The following is a 23,819-nucleotide window of genomic DNA, read 5'->3' on the forward strand; positions in this document are numbered from 1 at the left end:
TATTGTAAGCCATAGCTTATTCAGATGCAGAGTTAAAATCCTGAAAGTAAATACATATATACACGTGTATATGTATATGTATCTACGTACATACATAGATGCATTACAAAAATCAGTATGACATGATAGATCTCCCAACCTCTTTAACTTCTTTTGCAAGGATTATTGAGAAATAATCTAAGAATATAGCATTAAAGAATTAGATAAACTATAGAAATCCATTAAATAGGTTACTCTTATCCTTTAATTGTAAAAAGAGTACTGAAAGACATTAAAAGATTTTAAATGAAGACCCTAGATCCTATTTTTGGTGTAACAAAATAAATGGATTGATAGATTTGTACCAATATGTTAACTAATTATTTTTGAATGGCAGAATTGTAGGCAGTTTTTCTTTTGTTTCCTCTAATGATGAACCGTTACTTTTGTAAGTGACAGAATCCTCAGGTTTCCAAAGTAATTTTACAACTTTTAAACAGCTTATTTGTTTTTAATCCAATGTGATTGAGTCCAGTTTTCAGTGCTTGCCATGCTTTTCAGTCCCCATGTGTGAAAGGCAGTGGCTCTAGATGCCACTGTTTGTTTTTTTTTTTTTGAGACGGAGTCTCCCTCTGTTGCCCAGGCTGGAGTGCAGTGGCCAGATCTCAGCTCACTGCAAGCTCCGCCTCCCGAGTTTACGCCATTCTCCTGCCTCAGCCCCCCGAGTAGCTGGGACTACAGGCGCCCGCCAACTCACCCGGCTAGTTTTTTTGTATTTTTTAGTAGAGACGGGGTTTCACCGTGTTAGCCAGGATGGTCTCGATCTCCTGACCTCGTGATCCACCCGTCTCGGCCTCCCAAAGTGCTGGGATTACAGGCTTGAGCCACCGCGCCCGGCCGATGCCACCAGTTTTTTTTGTTTGTTTTTGTTTTTGTTTTTTAATCTTGTTTTTGTTTTTACTATTTTTCCTAAACACTAGACAACCAGGACCACTCTTGATGTTAGTTATTTTCCTGGACTTTTCACTCAACCATGTGATACATTTTGCTGATTGAAAGCATTCTCTCCAAAAATGACAAGAAGTTCGGGATTAACTTCTATAGCCATCCCCACTAAAAATTTTTTGTAGCATTTCAAAATTAAATGTTGGCATGAGCTCCATCTCTATTTAATAAAATGCTTAACTAGAAATTAGCCTTTTGAAAACAAGGCTTGCATGTCTGTATAAGATGGAGGTCATACTCCTCTGTTTTCCTATTAGCAGTAGACCTCTGTAAAAATAAAAGCTTTTTATTCAGACATTTAAGGAATTGTGAAATGTCTGTGTTTACATTTCAAATTGAGGAGAGCTTAACAATAGGAAAACACACCAGATGCCTAAGCAGCCATAATCTATGCCTGCAGAACGACTGCACAGCCTTCAGTATCAGGGTGTGGTCAAGAAAATCTGGCTTTCTCCCCATAAATTTTATTTTCCTTCATACAGGTATGCTTCTTAAAGACTTAGGTTTTGTTTTCAAATACATGTATAGAAAGGTATTGTGTTGTGATTCTTTTCAAGCTTGTATTCACAATGTGTTTATTAAATACTTTAAAAATACTGAATTTCACCATGGCACAGCAGATTTTGAGAATGTTGAAGTCAGACTCAGTTTCAGATCCCAGTTTCACCAGTTACCAGTTGTAAGACCTGGGACAAATAATTTAATGATTTGCAGCCTTAGTTTTTCTCAGCCGTAAAGTGGGTCGTATCAGCAAACTTGTTAGAATTATTGAGATAAGTATTATTGAGGTCCATTATACTATAGGCAACTATTTTAGTGTTTGGCATATGATAGACAATTTTAATAATTGATAATGTCGATAATTTTTTTCACTAAATGTCATAAAACAGTAATATTGTCTCCTAGATTTTGAAGATGCTTAACAGCAACACAGAAAGTCCGTATTTGATATGGAACAATTCTACAAGAGCAGAATTACTTGAATTTCTTGAATCCCAACAAGAAAACATGATTAAAAAAGTATGTCATTGGTTTATAAATTTCTTGAGTAATTTATTCTGATGGAATCTCTGGAAATACAGCAGTGTTGATTAGAACAGAAAACTATTTCTCAGTTTAGTGTCAGTCAGTATGGCTTTCTGCCATGTAATATTTGGCCCATTTAAGAAGAGTATTGTGTTGTATGTAGTAATACATCAGGATTTTTTATTATTGTTACCACTTATATACAGCTGTTTTCTATTTTAACCAGTTTTTTAACCCAGAAACCTTATTTTAGTTGTTCACTCCAGCCTCTTTTCCCTAGTAAGTGAAAGTTGCTTTCCAGTGTCAAAACTGAACATTTTTTTCTACCGTACCACCTTTTAGTGGAGAAGCTATTACTAAGCAATGGAAAAAAAAAAAAAAGGCAGTAGGATGGGCAATAAGGAGAAGACCTGGATAATCCATACACTAGATGGTTGAATCTTGATGACTTTGAAGATAATTATGTGTGTGGCTTTGGAAATTAGAGTAGCTATTACTGTAACATCTCTGTTATTTAGCGTTTTTGAGCTCATTCCATGTTAGTACTTAGAACTCTTTTTTTTTTTTTTTTTTTTGAGACGGAGTCTCGTTCTGCCGCCCGGGCTGGAGTGCAGTGGCCGGATCTCAGCTCACTGCAAGCTCCGCCTCCCGGGTTCCTGCCATTCTCCTGCCTCAGCCTCCCGAGTAGCTGGGACTACAGGCGCCGCTACCTCGCCCGGCTAGTTTTTTGTATTTTTTAGTAGAGACGGGGTTTCACCGTGTTAGCCAGGATGGTCTCGATCTCCTGACATCGTGATCCGCGCGTCTCGGCCTCCCAAAGTGCTGGGATTACAGGCTTGAGCCACCGCGCCCGGCCTTAGAACTCTTTATGGATAAAACTTTTGAGAATTGCAGAGCTAGGGAGAACAGGTCTCACATTTCTGTACATTGTTTTTGTTTGTTTGTTTGTCTTTTGAGACAGAGTTTCCTTCTTGTTGGCCCAGGCTGGAGTGCAATGGCGCAATCTCGGCTTGCTGCAACCTCCGCCTCCCAGTTTCAAGCGACTCTCCTGCCCTGCCTCAGCCTCCCGAGTAGCTGGAATGACAGGCATGCGCCACCATGCCCAGCTAATTTTGTATTTTTAGTAGAGATGGGGTTTTTCCATGTTGGTCAGGCTGGTCTCGAACTCCTGACCTCAGGTGATCCGCCCACCTTGGCCTCCCAAAGGTCTGGGACTACAGGCGTGAGCCGCCACACTCGGCCTTCTGTACATTATCTTTTACCAGAATAGACATAATAACATCTCTTTGTTTAGCATTTTATAATTTATTGTATACTTTTACATGTTATTTTAGTCCAACCTAAATTCCTTTTGGTTTCATTCTTAATCCTCTTTGGGACTGTTTTTCTCCCATTCCTCTTTTGTTTTTCAGCACTTTTGTTCAGTGTATTACTTCTTTTTTTTTTCTTTTTTTTTTTTTTTTTTTTGAGACACAATCTCTGTCACCAGGCTGGAATGCAGTGGCGTGATCTCTGCCCACTGCAACCTCCGCCTCCCGGGTTCAAGTGATTCTTCTGCCTCAGCCTCCCAAGTAGCTGGGACTACAGGCGTGCGCCACCATGCCCAGCTAATTTTTGTATTTTTAGTGGAGACAGGGTTTCACCATATTGGCCAGGATGGTCTCGATCTCTTGACCTCATGATCTGCCTGCCTCAGCCTCCCAAAGTGCTGGGATTACAGTCGTGAGTCATCGTGCCCGGCCCAGTGTATTACTTTTTAAAATCCAGTCCAAATATGCTCATTTCTCAGCTCTGTTGTACTACATATTACTAGGTCTGATGTCTGCTGAGTTGATTAAGAAGAATAAAGTGTCATATTTGCTTTATAATCTCTTGCTCTAAGACCTTTGTTAGCTGACCTCTGATCCTTTGAAATTTTAAAATGAGTTAATAATAGTAATATTTGGAATAAAAAATGTAATTGTGTGCCTATTCCAAAGTCATTTTAAGTACTGTGACATGTATCACACCACATTTTTTCTCTAGAAAATGCATAGATCTCTCAAGTTACTTATCTGTTAAGTTATTAAACTGAACATGGATAGATTTACATCTAACAGTCTATTTTCATCTTTTAAAAAGGGTGATTGTGACAAAACTTATGGATCAGAATTTGTCTACAGTGATCATGCCAAAGAACTTATTGTAGGGGAGATTTTTGTTAGGGTGTATAATGAAGTTCCTACTTTCCAACTGGAGGTAAGCGCTCTGCTTTTAATTTTATCTGATACCTTTGATCATCTGTTACTGAAAGTTACTAGTGTAGTCACACTGTATAGAAGCACACTTCATTTTATTGCACTTTCTTTACTATGTTGCTTTTCTCTTTTAAAGAAAAACATATTGAAGGTTTGTGGCAACCCTGTGCCAAGCACAACTATTGGCACCATTTTTCCAGCAGCATGTGTTCACTACATGTCTCTGTCACATTTTACTAATTCTCTCAATGTTTCACACTTTATCATATCTGTTACGGTGATCTGTGATCAGTGATGTTGCTCTTGCTAATTGTTTACATAAGATAGTGAAGTTCATCAATAGTGAACTTCATCAGTAACTGTATGTGTTCTGATTGTTCCACCAACCATCCATTTCCCAGTCTCCCTCTCCTGTGGCCTCCCTATTCTGAGTCAACAATATTGGAATTAGGCCAGTTAATAACCCTACAAGAGTCACAGGTCTCTCACTTTAAATCAAAAGCTAGAAATGATTAAGCTTGATGAGGAAGGCTTGTCAGAAGGTGAAACAGGCCGAAAGCTATGCCTCTTGTGCCACACAGCCAAGTTGTGAATGCAAAGGAAAAGTTCTTGAAGGAAATTAGAAGTGCTACTCCAATGAATACATGAATGATAAGAAACTGAAACAGCCTTATTGCTGAGGTATGGAAAGTTTTAATGATTTGGATAGAAGATCAAACCAGCCACGACATTTGCATAAGACAAAGGCTAATTGAGAGCAAGGTCCTAACTCTCTTTAATTTTGTGAAGGCTGAGAGAGGGTAAGGAAGCTGCAGAAGAAAAGTTTGAAGCTAGGGGGGTTGGTTCATGAGGTTTAAAGAAAAAAGCTATCTTCATAACATAAAAGTGCAAGGTGAAGCAGCAAGTGCTGATGGAGAGGCTGCAGCAACTTACCCAGAAACTTAGCTAAGATAATTGAAGGTCACTACACTAAAGTTTCTAATGCCTTCTATTGGGAGAGCATGCCATCTAGGATTTAGCTAGAGAGGAGCAATCAATGTCTGGCTTCAAAGCTTCGAAGGACAAGTTGACTGTCTTGGTAGAGGCTGATGCAGCTGCTGACTTTTATGTTGAAGCTCATTTACCCTTCTGAAGATCCTAGGAACTTTAAGATTGATAAATCTGTTCTCACTTATAAGTGGAGGCTAAATAGTGGGTACTTATGGACATAAAAGTGGCTATAATAGACACTGGAGACTACTAGAGGGAAGAGGGGGTAGTCAAGGTTGATACTGTAGTCAGTACCTGGGTGAAATCATACCCCAAACTTCAGTATTCCAGGTAACAAGCCTATGCACCTACCCCCGAATCTAAAACAAAAGTTGAAATTATTAAAAAAAAAAAAAATACGCTAAATCTGCTCTGCCTGTGCTCTATAAATGGAAAAACAAAGCCTGAATGACAACACATCTGTTTATGCATATTATATTATAAGCCCACTGTGGAGACCTACTGCTCAGGAAAAAAGAGCTTTCAAAATACTACTGTTCACTGACAATGCATCTGGTCACCCAAGAGCTCTGATGGAGATGTACAAGGAGATTAATATTTTCATGCCTGCTAATACAACATCCATTTTGCAGCCCATGGATCAAGGAGTAATTTAAAGTTTTACATCTTGTTATTTAAGACATATATTTCATATGGCTATAGCTGCCATAGATAGTGATTCCTGTAATGGATGTGGGCAAAGTAAATTGAAAACCTTCTGGAAAGGATTCACCTTTCTTGATGCATAAGAGCATTTGTAATTCATGGGAGGAGGTAAAAATATCAACATTAACAGGAGTTTGGAAGAAGTTGTTCCTGGCTATCATGGATGACTTAGAGAAGCTCAAGATTCCAGTGGAGGAAGTCACTGCACATGGGCTGGAACTAGCAAGAGAACTAGAATTAGAAGTAGATCCTGAATATGTGACTCAGTTGCTACAATCTCATGATAAAACTTGAACAGATAAGGAGTTGCTTCTTGTGACTAAGCAAAGAGTGGTTCTTGAGATGAAATCTTGTGAAGATGCTGTGAACATTGTTAAAATGACAAAAGATTTAGTATATTACATAAACTGAGTTAATAAAGCAGCAGCAGGGTTTGGGAAGATTGACTTCAATTTTGAAAGAAGTACTGTGGATAAAATGTTATCAAACAGATCACATGTTACCGAGAAATCTTTCACGAAAGGAAGAGTCAGTTGATAGAGCAGACTTCATTGTTTTACTTTGGGAAGCCACCCCAACCTTCGGCAACCACCACCCTGATTAGTCAGCAGCTATCAACGTCAAGGTGACATTCCCACCAGCAAAAAGATTGACTTGCTGAAGGCTTGGATGATTGTTAGCATTTTTTAGTTAAGGTATGCACATAGTTTTTTAGACATAATACTATCGTACACTCAATAGTAGACCACAGTATAATATAAAAATAACTTTTATACGCACTGGAAAACCAAAAAATATGCTTTATTTTGGTGATCTGGAACTGAACCCACACTATCTCTGAGGTGTGCCTCTACACTGAAATATAATACCTGAAATAATACCAAATGCTTGTGATGGGGTGACCACTGACAGCTTGTGAGCCTCTTTATCTTGATTGTTGAAGAACTGAATTTTATGAAGTTTGTTCATAAGAAGTTGTTCCTTGCCCAGCTTTTTCTTATATTTTATGCCTACTGCTATCCCACTGGGCCGTGGCCTTTAACTCAGTAGTCCTTCATGGACATACAAGGCCAGTTACATGCTCATTTCATCACAAGGGATATCAGACCACCAGACCTGAGGCTTCCTCTGGCCAGTATTAGGAGAAAATATAGGTTGGAAATAAAGATTTTTTTAGAAGATGACTGGAGTCACATCAGATCATCTTTTGTGATGATTCCTAATCACTTCCAGAAACAACTGAGGAGCTTCTTCTGAGCGCTTGGGGATCATACAGGGAGTTTTTGCTCTCATTTTTTGTTTTTTCTATTTATTGACAGGGGTCTCACTATTTTGCCCAGGCTGGTCTCAAACTCCTGGCCTCAAGCAGTCCTTCTATCTCAGCCTCCCAAGTAACTGGGATTACAGGTGCAAGCCACTGCAACTGACTTGTAGGAGGTGGCAAAGAGGATTTGGTGATTGATTTGTTTGTAAGAAGGAAAGAAGTGAGGCTTTGTTTTAGAGTTTGCTCTTAGAAGAAAAATTTACTAAGCCATAATGTGTATCACTTACCACAGAGTAATATATATGTAAATAGCTATTAAGCAGAATGAGTTAAGTAACTTGTGAAGTCCTTTTGAAAATTGTCCTTTGAATCTATGTTCTAAATTTTTTATAACTTTTAATTATAAAAATATAACCAAATTTTAGAAGTTCTATATCATACTATCTGTTACTTCGATTGATAAAGGGAGGAGGTATTCTAATCTCAGAATTGTTACACTAAGATACTAATGGGAGTATATCAGATCTCTGGAAGTTGAGAAATACAGTATAATGTTTCCTGCCCTCTACCATGTCCCCTATAATGCATAGGTGTATTCGTATGTATGTATTTTATCATGTTTATTCACTTTCATAGCTTAAAGTTCTTTCTTTTGCTATGGAGTTATTTCTTAGGGCACCCATGTGTTTTAAATACTTGTCTGCTTTGATTAGGTTCCAAAAGCATTTGCTGCAAGTCTCTTGGATTATATAGGCTCCCAGGCCCAGTACCTGCACACATTCATGGCCATCACACATGCTGCAAAAGTGGAGTCAGAGCAACATGGAGATCGCTTACCGAGAGTAGAAATGGCTTTGGAGGCTCTGAGAAATGTCATAAAATATAATCCAGGTATGTGACTAAACCTTTGATCAGTAAGACCCATATAATACAGGAGCCCTAAAAATTCCAATAATCAGTTTGATCAGGGAAAATTATACTTGGTTATACTGTATTAACATAACATTACAGGGAATTTACCCTGTAATATTTTTACAATAAAAGTTAAGCTGGGGAGAGAGGTCAAGGCACCATGTTTAGAAAAATTCATGTCTCTATGAGAACATGTATCTAAATGAGTTGAAAAGGCAGAATAGTTTGATAGCATAAAATTTCACATGTCATAAGTTAACATATCAAGTATAAGTGCTTGAATTAGAATTATTTAATAAGAAGTGATCTAATTTTTGCCTCCTTTCTGGTCTCTAACCAGTGCCATGTGCATATGGGCACTGATATTTTTGAAAAATTGCCTGAAGTTTTTGGTGAATAAAAATTGAAATAAAGATGTGAGAGTTCCTACTCTTAATCATCTTTAAGATATTACTCTAGCCTGACTCCAGGGAGATGGGTGAGTGAAAGTCTAACAGCTTCTTTCAACTCTAACTTTGATAGTAAATATAGAATATAAACCTAAAATAATACAAATTCAATTTAAATTATTTGATCTTTTAAAATAACATTGAACATTACCTTTCAGGTACATTTCTACTCTTCTTAGTATGTATTAAAGTACTATTAAAATTCTGACTTTTGGGTTATTGCCAAAAAGTTATTTAAATAAAATAACAGTAATTAAATATTGGGAAAATTACGCATTTACAGGATGTACATTGGGATGTTATTAAAGACAGTGTTATAAAATCTGAAGAAAACTTTGTCTTTTTTTTGGAGTTGTCAAAGTGTGGAATATTGCTAGTGGTATGTTAGATACAAAGAAATTGTAGCAGAGCAGACTGTTGATTTGGAACTTGTAAAAAGTTGAAGAAAGGCCTGTGCAGAAATCCTTCTGATAATATGTATCACATTTATTAGAATTAACTCTCTCTTGTAATTTAGAAGTATGGTTTGTGTGTCGTTGATGTATTTGACAGTTATTCCCTATTAAGTGGTTTGAAAATGAATTTAAAAGCAACATATTTATAGAATATTCTCAGACTCTTTAATTTGAAGGAGGCTTACTGAGTTATCTTAAGAATCCTCAAAAGATAAGAAATTACACTGTTTTACTACCATATAGAAAAGGAAGAATATGCTGAACAAAACCTGTTTCATGCTTTTGTTTTATTAACAACAAAATGGGAGTAAATATATGGGATTAGGATTTGAGGTAGGTAGGAATGGAAATACCATTTCATTTTATGTATTTTCACAGGGAGTGCTTTGTATATTCATACCAGTTTGTTTGTATTATAGTTAAGTGGCAGAGTTCTAACCTAGTCTTATTTAAAAGCCAAATCATGTCAGAGTCTCCCAAAGTATAATTAGGTTGAGGGGGGTAACCCTAAGGTCTAGAGGTAAAGAATAAAATTACTACCTTACACTTTAGATTTTTGAGCTATATTTGGATTGTTTATTTGATAAAGGTCTTAGCCTGAGGGTTAGGGGTGGGGATGGGAATGCAAACAAAGTAAACCTAAAAAGCTCTAGTACCTTACATTTTGCCTTTTCAGACTTATGGCTGCTTAGAGGTCAACCACTTACTTCATGTCACAGATGTTTAGAAAGGGTTATCAGAGACTTAAAATTGACAGTAAACAACAGTGTATATCGGTTTTCTGAAGCTAAATAATTTCAAACATCTCTTGGAAATAAAAAACCATTTTATTCTTATTCTCTAGGTTCTGAGAGTGAATGCATTGGGCACTTTAAGTTGATATTTTCTCTTCTCCGAGTTCATGGAGCTGGTCAAGTGCAGCAGTTGGCTTTAGAGGTAAAAACGTTTTGTACTAAAGCATGTTACTTTTCCTACCATTTACCATGTGTGATTGGAGTCTTGATCAGTCATTGAAGTTGAAGTATGCTTTTTTTTTTCATCATTTTGCCTATTAAGCCACATCAGTATTGTTTGAAACTTGAATTAACATGCTGAACTTGAAGAGTGAATATTGCACAATTGCACAATGTCGTTCAAAGTGGTTCTCTTTCTGTTATGTGTTAGGGCTTGGGATAGTGTTGTACAGTGTCAGGTATGGGTTAAGGAATGGGCTTTACTGGGGAAGCTTAGAAGCCACACATCAGCAAGAAGATGATGCAGCGTTTCCCTGATTGCTGTGTTCCCATGGAGAGACATATTGAGGCCATATCTGTTGGCTACATACTGTGGGTTTGCATTCCAGAGGAGCGATCCTTGTTCCTCCCCCTCAGCTGATCTCCCTTCTTACAAATCTAGTACAAAAGCTACCTTTTCTGTGAGGGTTACAGACAGACACCTGGGTGTGCTGCTGTTATAGGAGTGGCCTAAAAAAGCCAACTGCCAGAACCCATGGGTCTTAAGAGTCCAAGAGAAGTTGGAGTCCACTTGTTCAGGATATTGAAGCCACTAGTCTCATAGGATGCTGTTTAAATGTAGCCTTTTCTTCTGAGAGAGAAGCAAGAAGTCCTTAGTCACAAGTAGTTCTTTGCCCAGGCAACCCAGACTTCCCAGGATTATTTCTGAGATCTTAATCTTTGTAACACAGTTTATTGCACAGAACACCAAATGTAACTCTGCAGTGACAGTTATATAGATGGTTTATGAATTTGTGTAACATGTTCTTAGATAACATTTTGGCTTAAAACAGATTTTTAATAGAATAAATAACTTTAAATTGGTCAACAAGCTTAACAAGCAAGTTATTTCAATTGAAAAACATGTTTTCTACTTAATTCCTTCAAGCATCTTGTAACTTTTTAAATAAATGTTGTTAAATCTAGGATATGTTGCACTGAGACGCTGACCAATGATGTTTAGATGTATACTCTAAAAGATTTGAGTGGTCATTGTTTCCAAAAGAAAAACATACCTTTTTCTTTATAATAGAAAGAAAACCCCAGTCTGTTGTGCTGGGTGCTGAAGACGTTTACTTTTTTCCTTTAAAAGTAAAAAAGTCCCAGTAGTGAGAATCATTATTTTCCTGATCACCAGCCACCACCCAAACTCTGTAATTGGAAAACACTATAGTATGTACCTTAGTTCTGGAGCATGTATGGGTATAGGATTGAAGGCTTCTTAGAAACCTCAACGTATTATTTCCAAAGAGATTAAAGTAATAAAGGCAATCTTTTAAAATTAAACTCTTATCTAAAAGTTAAATGTTTCGTCCCCCAAGCATTTATCTCACTTGTACAGTCTATATGACTTAATTTGATTTAGGTTCAAAATTATTTCTGAAACTTTTATTATCCTGTTGATTAATTTTCAGGTTGTGAATATAGTGACATCTAACCAAGACTGTGTCAACAATATTGCTGAATCAATGGTTTTGTCCAGTTTGTTGGCTCTTCTGCATTCGTTGCCATCAAGTATGTATACAGGTGGAATTTTGGAAACCACAGCAGGATCAGCCCATGGAAGGGAGTTGTTGCATAATTGATACAAAACCTCAAACAAATGTCATCTATGTTTAGTTTTAAAGTGTTCTTTACACTAGATTTGTCTTCCTAATTATGTTTTACATAGGTTACTGTCTTGCTTTTCCCATGTCAAAATTTGAAAATTGGGGGTGAGAGAGGTCCAAAACCAACGGAAAATAACCTGGGATTTTCAGTTTATTGAGATCCACACATGGGTAATTGAGAATTAACTAATATTTCATGGCTTACTAAACATAAGTAATCTTGGATGATAGAAAACATGCTTAAGATACTGATGGCCTTGTATTCAGCTTAGTGTTCAAATCTGTGTACTTTGTCTTTTGCTGATTTGATATTAATAAGATAAAATACCAAGGTGGTTTAAAAAATATCCCAACCTTATTTCCTGAATACAGCCTGCCCTAATCTATACAATTACCTAGTCTAATGGTTTGTAATTATGCTAAAACCAACCCTAAGATTGCTTTTCAAAGGCAGGAATATTGAGTTTGTAGGCAATTACATGTAACTCCAGACTCACCAGTAACCAGAATACATTGCCTAGTTGACTTTGCCAATCCCTTGGAAGTCATGTTAATCTTGAATTCATGTCTGTCCACCTCCTTAAGAGAAGGAACCATATCGTTCATCTTATATACCAGTGGCTTGCTTATTTTTGGTGTTATGTTTGGTAAATTGAGTTGAATTTCTATGGAATTTTTTTTCTCTTCAATACATGATATGCTTGAAACAGGTCTTTAAAATGGCAGCTTTGTAAAGTCATTTGCAGATTGTTTTTATCATACCTGCAACCTTAGTTTGTTTTTCTTTTTTCTTGGTTTTCAGTAGCTTTGTGAGACTTCAAACAATGAAAACTAAACTGGTTGGTGAAGTAAAGGATGTTATGGAACTCATAATTTTTATACTTATATACTCCAGTCAATATTTTAATCTTACAGGGAAAATAGCTGGCATCTAGATATTTTAGCCTACTCTCGATCATTCAGATTTCAGACTAAATTATCTTACTTTGTTTGCTAAGGTACATTGTTACTGTTTTTGTTGTTTTCATGTCAGCCTAATACTTTGCAGCCTCTACCTTATTTGCCAGCACTTTATTCCTTTGGCCACCTGTCTGTCATTCCCATTTGACTCTAGAAGAGTTAAGTCCAGTAAGCTATACTTGCATATAATATGGTAGTGACTGGGTGAGAGGCATATAGGCTTTGTCCAGAAGGATGCAATTATGTCTTAGAATGGAACCCGGTCTTATAACTGCTGCTTCCTACTTTTTCCCTCAAGACAGTAGCACCAGGTAAAAATCTTAGATGCCTGATTAGAGTGTCCTCTGGGTGTCAGGAAATTAGAAGGTTTTTGGATGTGCAGTGAACAGTGAGGTAGGAAGACAGGGTTTTATAGTGGTTATGAGTATGGACTTTGGAGTCAGTCAGACCTGCATACAAAACTCAACTATACCACTTACTAGCTGTGAGACCTTGGGCAGGTTAAACTGGACCTCAGCTTCCTCACTGATAACATGGCCATGAAAATACCTGTCTCACTGGTTATTATGAAGATTAAATATGACATCCTGTGTAGAACATCTAGTTAAGTGCCTGACACAGAGCTGGTGCCAAGTAAATATAAGCTAACCTGATGATGCCTTCCTTGAAATGTCTTTTACTCTGCAGGTCGTCAGCTTGTTCTGGAAACTCTTTATGCTTTGACATCAAGTACAAAAATAATCAAAGAAGCAATGGCAAAGGGTAATGTATAGAGTGCTTTCTTAGCTAGTCATGTGCCGTATAATGAAACTTATTTTGAGCTGCATTTTACAGCCTGATAAACTAGAAGAATGCTTTAGAATGTTTACAGTTTTTAAAAACTACATTGAGTTGAAATATGGTTGAAAATGAATTCTGATTAGAAAAGTCAAATTCTTTATAAGCACTAATTCTCTTTTTCCTTCATAGGTGCTTTGATCTACTTACTGGATATGTTCTGCAATTCAACACATCCACAGGTTCGAGCCCAGACAGCAGAACTTTTTGCCAAAATGACAGCAGATAAACTAATAGGTCCAAAGGTAGGCACAAAATAAGTTCTTGAAAGGAAATTAATTATTAAAGCTTTGTTACTTTGATACTGATTTCAAGAAGTTGAGTAAAATCTGAGATGGTGAGGATAAAGAAATGATGTGATGTGAAAGTTGGAAAATTGACGTTCCAGAAATTGTTCTTATATATTACTGTTTGAGAAAACTAGAGTCAGGGCAGCCTGTACTGGAATTGAAAAGTCTTAAGAGAATGTTTGGATTATGATGATAAACTGTTCATCTCCCTCAAAGAGAGAACAAAAAGTATATCAAGACTATGACGGAAAATAGGTTAGACTTTCACACTTCAAGGATTGGCCTGTGGAAATAACTAGTGAAGGAGATGGTGGTTTGTGTCTTTTATATTCCACACCTGAATTATTAAGGACATGCCACCCTCAGCAGTGAATTCATATAGGGACATGCGTATAACAGCACCTCTGGCTTCTAACTCTTCAGGGAGATCTTCTATCCCAAATCTGGAGATAACCAGATGATCTCTGGATCCATGATGCAGTTTGAAGAGCAGGAACCTGTTAAAGCAATAGTTCTGAATAGAATTTCATTCAGGTGCAAGTGGTATCAATGTCCCTTTATTTTGTTACCAAGTCAGTTTCACAAGTAGTACTCACTGAAGAATCCTCTGTGCCTGACCACAAAGCAGCACCTTAGAGTCATAGGGGAACCATGAAATAAAGGCTCAGGAGTCCCACTTTCAGAGTCTGATTCAGTAGATCTAGGGTGGGGCCCATTCTTAACATGCTTCCAAAGTGATTCTTTTGAAGTCTATTAGGACTGATATTTAGGGATCATTATTCAAGCAAGTCCACAAAGGCACTTTGGGTAAGGGGGAGGCTAAGGTCCCCTGCCTCTATCTAAAGCCAGAGTGGCTTCGCTTGTACACATTGTGCCTCCATGTAAAGTTCAGTTTGAAAAAAAAAAAAAGGCCAAGGCTAATTAAACACTTTTTACATTAATAAAACAAATTGTATTCAGTTGTTTTCTTGCTTGATCTCTCAGTCTAGGTATTGAGAATCTATCATAGGACCTGAAACAGTTTTACTTTAGTAATAAGTTCATAGTCTTTAGCAGGGTTGATGAGACAAGGGAGATTACATTTGGAAGCCTACAGGGAGGGTCTATAAAATAGTTAATATTTAATATTGAATTTTCTTAAAGCTAGAGCTATGTAGCACATAACTGTAATATCTAATATTAGTTATTTTTTCAATAGTGTTTAGGATGCTTAAATATGTACTGGAATCAACTGAACCCTTTGGTTATATTTCTGACCTTTGAAATATGTGCGGAACAAATTTTATCAAGCTGACTGTTTTTACACTTAAACTTTCTGTATAGAAAAAACACAAGTATCAGCACCATCAGCACCTTAATTGCAAGAGATTCTATTCTAGAACTGTGGTCAGTAAATTTTTTTGTTTTTGAGACGGTCTGGCTCTGTCGCCCAGGCTGCAAGTGCAGTGGTGCAGTCTCAGCCCACTGCAAGCTGTCTCCCAGACTCAAGCCATCCTCCCATCTCAGCCTCCCAAGTAGCTGGCACTACAGGCATGCACCACTACACCTGGCTAATTTTTGTATTTTTTGTAGAGGTGGAAACGTTTGGCCATGTTACCCAGGCTGGTCTCAAACTCCTGAGCTCAAGTGATCCACCCGCCTTGGCCTGCAAAAGTGCTGGAATTGCAGGGTGAGCCACTGTGTCTGGCCAAAATTTTTTTTTCTTTTTTGGTAACAGTTTTCTTGAGCTATTAATATTGTTGACATACCATACAGTTCACACATACCTAGTGTACAATTCAGTGGTTTTTAGTATATTCACAGATTGAGCAACCATAATCAATTTTAGGTTTGATTTTCATCAACCCAAAAAGAAACCCTATTTCTATTAGCAGTCACTCCCCATTCTCCCTTTCCCCTAGCACCTGACGACCGCTCATCTACTTCCTTCTGTATAGATTTGCCAAATGCTGGGCATTTTTTATATAAATGGAATCATACTATATGTGGTCTTTTGTGACTGACTTCTGTCACTTAATGTTTTCATATATGTTGTAGCAAATATTAGTAAATTTATTTTTATTGCCAAATAGTATTCCATGTTTTGGTATCCATTTATCTCAATGGACACATCGATTGTTTCTACTTTTTGGCTCTGCTAAATTACACTACTGTGAACATTTGTGTACAGGTTTTTATGTGGACCTGTGTTTTTATTAGGAGTGGAATTTCTGAGTCATATGATAATATTATATTAAACCTTTTGAGGAATTGTCAGATTGTTTTCCAAAGTGGCAATACCATTTTACATTCCCCTAGCAATGTATTTATCATCTTCTTCTCTAACACTTGTTATATCTTTTATGACAACCATCCTAGTAGGTATGATGTGTTATATCATGGTTTCGATCTGCATTTCCCTGGTGGCTAATGTTTTCATGTGCTTATTGGCCATTTGTACAACTTTTTAAGAGAAATGTTTATTTACATCCTTCACTAATTTTTAAGTTGAGATTATTTATCTTTTTATTATTGAGTTGTAATTGTTCTTTATATGTTTTAGATACTAGTCCCTTATTATAGATATGATTTTCAAATATTTTTTCACATTTTCCTGATTGTTTCTCCACTTTCTTGGAGCACGAAAATTTTTAATTTTGAGAAAGTCCAGTTTCGTTTTAGTTAGGCTTGTTCTTTTGATGTCATGTCTAAGAAACCATTGCCTAATCCACAGTTACAAAGATTTGTGGCTATGTTTTCTCCTTGGTGTTATAGTATAAGCTGTTAGGTTTATGTTTTTGATCCATTTGAGTTAATTTTTATCCATGGTGTGAGGTAGGGGTGGACCAGTAAACTTTTTCTATAAAGGGTGTATTAGTCCATTTTCATGCTGCTGATAAAGACATACCCGACACTGGGCAATTTACAAAAGAAAGGTTTATTGGACTTAACATCTGCACGTGACTGGGGAGTCCTCACAATCATGGTGGAAGGTGAAAGACATGTCTCACATGGCAGCAGACAAGAGAGGAGAGACTGTGCAGGGAAACCTCCCTTTTTAAAACCCTCGGATCCCTTGAGACTTACTATCATGAGAACAGAACAGCACGAGAAAGACCTGCCCCTGTGATTCAGTTACCTCCCACCGAGTCCCTCCCACAACATGTGGAAATTCAAGATGACATTTGGGTGGTGACACAGCCAAACCGTATCAGAGGACCATGTAGTCAATATTCTATCCTTTGTGGGGCATGTGATCTCTGTTACAAAAATTGAGCTCTCCTGTTGTGACAGGAAAATAGCCATGGACAGTAAATGAACAAATGGATGTGGCTGTGTTCCAACAAAACTTTATATACAAAAATAGATGGCAGGCCAGATGTGACCCCTTGTTTGCCAACGCCTGTTCAACAATAGCTGAGTAACCTGAACGTAACTGAAGGTTTATGGTCACAGTATTTGCCTTATGTAAGTTTTTTGCTCAAATGTTTAATAGTATACACACCAGTGAGTAATAAACGTATGTAGTTCTTAGCATTTGAAATGCTTTAAACATCCTGGTAAAATTAGCTTTAATACTGCTTTTTACTGATGATAGACTTGGGTCATTCATTAATTGAATTAAATTAGAATACTAAAGCATTCTCAGAAATATGATAGGAAGAGACTTTTGATTTTGTACAGCTGATCAAATAATGTGCCTTTTTAAAAAGTATGAGATGACAGTAGGTTAGATTAAGTAAACTTAGAAATGAAAGGACTCATGTTAAGACAGTTATCCTAAGTACAATTAAAGTTTGCTTTCGTATCAACTTGTTAAGACTCATAAATATAGCTCTTAAATAAGACATTTTAAGTTCACCCAACTGGTCAATAGATGATTTCTGTAGCAGTCACTTACAAATACAGCTTATTGCGAGCATATAGTTCACTTCTGAAAAGGTTATTACTTCAAATTTAGTTTGCTTGCCATAAAAATTTCAATTTTTGTTTCAAGCTATAAAATACTTTAAAACAGGTTAGTTATTAGGAGTTTTTTAAAATACTAGTATATAATGAAATCTGTTAAGACATATCAGATATTTCTGCCCTAAAATTTATGTAGAATGATTTCAACAGTGATTCTTATTAGACAGCTAAGTATGTTTCAGAAGAAGATTTTGTTAATAACCTTAAACACAACAGTCAGGCACAGTGACTCATGCCTGTAATCCCAGCTATTCAGGAGGCTGAGGCAGGAGGATTGCTTAAGGCCGGGAGTTCAAGACCAACCTGAGTGAGGTAGAGAGACCCCATCTCTTAACAAAAAAAAAAAAAAAGTTAGAAATTAGCCAAGCATGGTAGTGCACTTGTAATCTTAGATACTCAGGAGGCTAAGGAGGGAGGATTACTTACGCCCAGGAATTTGAGGCTGCAGTGAGCTATGATCAAGCCACTGTACACCAGCCTGGTAACAGAGTGAGATCCTGTCTAAAAAAAAAAAAAAGATAAAAAACAGCAATAAGCAATTGTATTAAAGGTGAAGTAATTGGCCTGGTATAGCAAGATGGCAGCATAATGTTCTGAGCAAAACTCTTGCTTTATGAGTCACAGATCACGGACTTAATGACTCTGGGTAACTTGTCTGTCTTTAGCTCCACAGTGAAAAAATTAAAATAAATGGCCTTTAAGTCCTGCTCTAACTTTTAGGTGCTTCTTTGGCATGTTTTTCTCTGGTCTTTGTGAGAATGAATGAGCTACTAGGGGCAGATACACCACAGTGAGCAGGTCAAGCATTGTTCTTACACTCAGGGAGCTGATGGCCAAGAAGGACATACTTAATCACTTTCTCTACCTTCTCTTGTCCTTTGTAGAGTTTAGTTACATTGCAGCACAATACTCTCATCATAGGGAATATAGGAAGAATTAAGCCTGTGAAACCTCTTGTTGAGTTCACCTTGGTGGTTTTATTTAATATATAACAAATGCCCTTCCATGGGAACCCCAGGAGAAATTGCTTTTTTCCTCCAGAAATAGTTGGGTGTCTCTGAAGCAACTGACATGATTTTATTTTGTGGGTGTTCTGTTATGTAACTGAAATTTAGCTCATTGGCTGCTAGGAAATTCAGAGCTAAATTTGTAGTATATCTCCGGCAGTTATGGAGCTTTTTATGTTTCTTTTGTGTACTGACTTCATATTAGTCTTCATTTATTCAAGTATTTAAGCATATGTTATGTGCCAAGGGCTGAGAATATAAGCAATGAGTAAGAAAGATTGGGCCTAGAGGGTTTCCATAAGATAAGATTTGAGCCCAGAATTTGACCCAGAGAAGAGATAAACGTGATGATCTGAAGGAAAAACACTTTTCCAACCCTCGTTTTTCCCTTTGCCCCATGCCTCGCACTAATTTTCATTTTGTCTGTATGTATATGCTAGATGTATTTTTTAAAAACTGCATTTTAAATCCTTTTTTGGAAAAAGACACAGTATAACATAAAACATGCAACAAAATAAATGCACTAGAAAATACTTGTAAGACAGAGGTAGAATGAGAAAAATTAGTTTGTGCGGGCAGGGCTATAAGGGAGAGTTGGAAGGGACAGGCCTGGCTAAGGGCATTCTGCATAGGTAAGGCAAGACCTATGAGGTGTGCTCTGGGAACTTTACCATACTAGTGATACTGAGGCAGGGGGTAAAAATGAAACTTTTTTTTTGGTCACCATGGCAGAACAGAGAAAATGAAACTTGATAGGTAAGTAGGATCAGGTCGTACTGACTCTTATTTAAAGGTACCTTTGCATAAACCGAGGATTATCTTTTTCACTTCAGAACTTTTAGGTAATGGTTATGGCCCACATAAGTCATAACGCAAATTATATTGATATTCTATCTTATTAGCAAAATACAAACAAAATATTGAGATGTTTCCAATAGGTGTCTTTTTCATTCTCAAACCTCCTCCTATAGGTTCGAATTATGTTAATGAAATTTCTACCAAGTGTTTTCATGGATGCTATGAGAGACAATCCTGAAGCTGCTGTACATATTTTTGAAGGAACTCATGAAAATCCTGAGTTAATTTGGAATGATAATTCCAGAGATAAAGTGTCCACAACAGTTAGGGAAATGATGCTAGAGTAAGTAAAAACAAAGGTAATAATTTATAGCCTTTAAATAAAATCACTGGGAAGGGCAAACATTTCTTACTGTGCCTATCACCTCTAAAACTTATGCTAAAGGTTAATGAAAATGTATTTTGTGACTGAAGTTTGGTATTCATCCCTTTTTTTCCCCAAGGCACTTTAAAAATCAGCAGGACAACCCTGAGGCAAACTGGAAGGTAAAATATGCTTTTATTTTACATCTTATTTTCTGTTGATTTAGTTGTTTTAACTTTCTACTGAGTCAGTTTAATGCCAACCTATAACTACTTTGTCGTTAAGACTCTTGGGTATTCCCCTGGAAAATAAGGCTTCAAACATAAAAATTGGAATACTTACTTTTGAAGTTAGTAAGAAGAGCACCCATTCTGAACTTTATTAAGAAAAAATTCATAATTTGATTACATTAATGGCTATTTGTGGACTGATTAACATTATAAACAATTCTTTAATATAGTGTGCATTTCTAGCTTCAAGATTATTGAGTGCCTTGACTGTGGTTCTTTCTCTATTTAAAGTTACCTGAAGATTTTGCCGTGGTGTTTGGAGAAGCAGAGGGTGAACTTGCTGTTGGAGGAGTCTTCTTGAGGATCTTTATTGCACAACCAGCCTGGGTTCTAAGAAAGCCTAGAGAATTTCTTATTGCACTGTTAGAAAAATTAACTGAGCTCCTAGAGAAGAACAATCCTCATGTAAGCTTCAGTCATCAGCAAAACATTTCAAAGACTCTGCTAACTAGACTGGTGTTTCTCTTACAACCTTATTCACAAAGACCGTGAATTAGGAACTGGCCAGCTCTTTCAGTGTAGCAGCCACATTTAAATTCACATATGCCCCTCGATCATTTTTTGCTATGTTCAAAAGCGAAGCTCTTTAGTATGTTTATGAACCAAAGTTAAAGGTATCTATACTGAGAGGATGCTATTTCTAAAAATTACAGAAGCCCTAAAAGAAGGTTTTTACTGTCCATCTCTAACGAATAGGTAATTTTAAGGAGAAACCTAAGTGTTCAGTGTTCCTCTGAGAGTGTGTGCTGCTTGGGCATGTGCTACACTCTATGTATATGGCAGGGATAACCCTAGTCAAAGAAATTGATAGAAGAGTAGTAACTATGTGGCTGAATCCTGTATCTGTGGCTGAGGCTACCTGGGAAGCAGGAGTGAGTGAAAAGGTAGCTTTGTTCTTGGTTTGCCAAGCCAAATACCCTGATAGTATATAAGATTTTGTTTTTCAAAGTCTTTTTTGTTTTCAGAAGTTTTAAGATTTTGTTGAGATGGAAGACAGTTGACCTACATGATTGTTGTTGAATTAAACAGCCTGGCTACAGAATAAGGTGATTAAGAGCCTGAGTTGTGTTATTAGGTGGTCCCAGCCATACCACTGACCAGCTCTGTGACCTTGGGCAATACCTTATGACTCTGCCTCAGTTGCTGCGTTTATAGAATAATCATAGCACCTGTCTCTGAGGCTGAGGTTCTAATGAGTTAATATATATAGAATACTTAACATAATGTCTGGCACATTTCAAGTGCTTAGAAATTATTAGTTATTATCATTAGCTTAGTAAAACATATTTTAGAAACATGATTAGCTTGCCAAGTATTTACCAGTGCTACTTTCCGTAGTCATATTCCTCTAAGAGGATTTTTACTACATACATAGTTTGCTTGGAAAATGCAGTTCTCAGAAGCTAAAACTTAGGGAAAGCACATAGCAGTTTCCTCCTATGTCACCTTTCTTTTTGGACACATTCCAATTTTAATGTTAATTTAAGATGCATTTTATTATGGTTCTGGATATGTGCATCTAGTGGTATAAGCTGAAGGTCTTTCCAATCCGTTATCCACAATAGAAAGTGCTTTGTGGGAGCCAGACATGTTAAATGGTAGGATTTTTAATGAAACTGGGAAAAACATTTCACTAGTTCTTCATTCTTCTGGATTATTGTTCTGACACTAACATACCTGCAACATGGTCTAAAAATTTCTAGTAATATCATTTGGGACATGATCTCTTAAACCTGCAGTAGAAATTAGGTATACCTAACCTAGTGAAATCTTGCTTATATTAAAATAGCACATTCTTAAAGTCCTTTGGATTCATTCCTTTTATCAAAGAAAATGGGAAGTTCGTTGTTCTCTTCAGATTCGTGAGTCTGTTTTCAAGTATCAGCACTTAGAACTTTTGAATACCTGGTTTTGAACACCAAATACATTACCTTGGATATTTAGGATGGTGTGAGTATTTTATAGTTGATTTATTTTTGTTTTACACCTGCAGGGAGAAACTCTGGAAACCTTGACAATGGCAACAGTGTGTCTCTTCAGTGCACAGCCTCAGCTGGCAGATCAGGTCCCGCCATTGGGCCATCTTCCCAAAGTTATCCAGGCAATGAATCATAGGAACAATGCCATTCCTAAGAGTGCCATTCGCGTTATCCATGCCTTGTCTGAAAATGAGGTATTGATGAATCACTTAGTAGCTTATAAGCTCCAGAATTTATGTGCGCTCCCTTCTTGACTGATAAAATTATATAAATCCCCTTTCTGCCATGTGTCTTTTTGCATACGAACCACATGGTATTTTATTAGTTCTGGGTTTATCAAAACTGGTATCTATCAAATCAGTTTTGATAGATACCAGTTTAGATGATATAATTAATAGATTAAATTTTGGTTCAGTTCATTGTTAAACTGAAAGGGATTCTTTTTTACGTATTTACTTATTTTGTTATAGGATTTACCATGTTATATAAATATTGTTACTCTACAAGTAACCTTCTCTTTTGGCACTTAGCTGTGTGTTCGAGCCATGGCATCTTTAGAGACCATTGGCCCACTGATGAATGGAATGAAAAAGCGAGCAGATACTGTTGGTCTAGCCTGTGAAGCAATTAATCGAATGTTTCAGAAGGAGCAGAGTGAATTAGTAGCACAAGTAAGTGACTTTCTAGATTTAGCACTATTTTAGGAAAGCAAACATACCAAATAGACTTTCACTTATTTGGTACTGATTTGGTTTCCTTAAGGTTGATGAGAGTTCACTTGTGAGTTTGTGTATACACAATTTTATATCTTATATATACATACACATACATACACAGTGTATATAATATGTGTGTGTTTATGTGTATGCATATATACATGTATATTAGTGTGTGTATATAGACACACACAGAAAAATGGGGCCAGCTGCCAACAGTCTTACCAACTCGAAGTACTTTTATGGTGTATAAAATTTAAATCTTGGCTATCCATTGTACAATTAGCTTAGCTTAGCTTGCTTAGCTTGATTTGTAAAATGTGCTTCATCCTCTTTGGAAAAATTTATTCTGTTAATTTATTCCTTTGTTTCTTAAGTCATGTTTAAGAAACATGCCAAGATAATGCCTTTTTCAAAGAGACTGTCCACCTAATGAAAACTGGACTTGATGGATATCCATGTAGATAGATGTTGAAAGAACAAAAAACATGCAATAAATTTAAAAACTTACAAAAGCGATCTTTCTAAAATGTAACTCAAAGAACAAATACCACATGATCTGACCTGTAAGTGGAGTCTAAAACAATCAGACTCATAGAAGCAGAGAGTAGAATGGTGATTACTAGAGGCTGGGGGTGGGGAGAATGGGAAAAAGCTGGTCAAAAAGTACAAAGTTTCTGTTAGGAAGAATAAGGCTTTTAAGATCTATTGTGCAGTATGGTGACTATGGTTAATAATACATTGTATATTTCAAAATTGGTAAGAGTAGATTTTAAATGTTTCCACAAAAAAATAAGTTTTTGTAATGGTAGATATGCTGATTAGCTTGATTTAATTATTCTGCATTGTATGCATGTGTCATAACATCACTTTATTTCCCATAAATAGATATGATAAAAAATAATAAAGTGTTTAAATAGAATTCTGAAATATAACTGAGCCATTCTTCATCTTAAAAACCATTCAGTGGTTTCTCATTACCTGCCAGATGACTAAGGGACATCTG

The 23,819-nt window shown here is 36.7% G+C and overlaps 1 protein-coding gene across 2 annotated transcripts in view; it reads left to right on the forward strand.

The window, feature by feature from the left end:
- Positions 1-23,819, forward strand: part of DNAJC13 (DnaJ heat shock protein family (Hsp40) member C13) — a 121,700-nt gene that overhangs the window by 86,163 nt on the left and 11,718 nt on the right. For both annotated transcript variants that reach the window (XR_007723349.1, XM_050779576.1), the window contains exons 42-53: positions 1,891-2,004; positions 4,132-4,248; positions 7,920-8,097; positions 9,867-9,958; positions 11,430-11,529; positions 13,272-13,346; positions 13,554-13,666; positions 19,638-19,807; positions 19,968-20,010; positions 20,350-20,523; positions 22,112-22,291; positions 22,628-22,768. Coding sequence is in view for 1 of the 2 variants with exons in the window: in XM_050779576.1 (XP_050635533.1) it covers positions 1,891-2,004; positions 4,132-4,248; positions 7,920-8,097; positions 9,867-9,958; positions 11,430-11,529; positions 13,272-13,346; positions 13,554-13,666; positions 19,638-19,807; positions 19,968-20,010; positions 20,350-20,523; positions 22,112-22,291; positions 22,628-22,768 (1,497 nt within the window). In the remaining variant the exon portion in view is untranslated. The remainder of the gene's footprint in view (positions 1-1,890; positions 2,005-4,131; positions 4,249-7,919; positions 8,098-9,866; positions 9,959-11,429; positions 11,530-13,271; positions 13,347-13,553; positions 13,667-19,637; positions 19,808-19,967; positions 20,011-20,349; positions 20,524-22,111; positions 22,292-22,627; positions 22,769-23,819) is intronic.

The sequence above is a fragment of the Macaca thibetana genome, chromosome 2 (genome assembly GCF_024542745.1).
Source record: "Macaca thibetana thibetana isolate TM-01 chromosome 2, ASM2454274v1, whole genome shotgun sequence".
NCBI lineage: Eukaryota > Metazoa > Chordata > Mammalia > Primates > Cercopithecidae > Macaca > Macaca thibetana.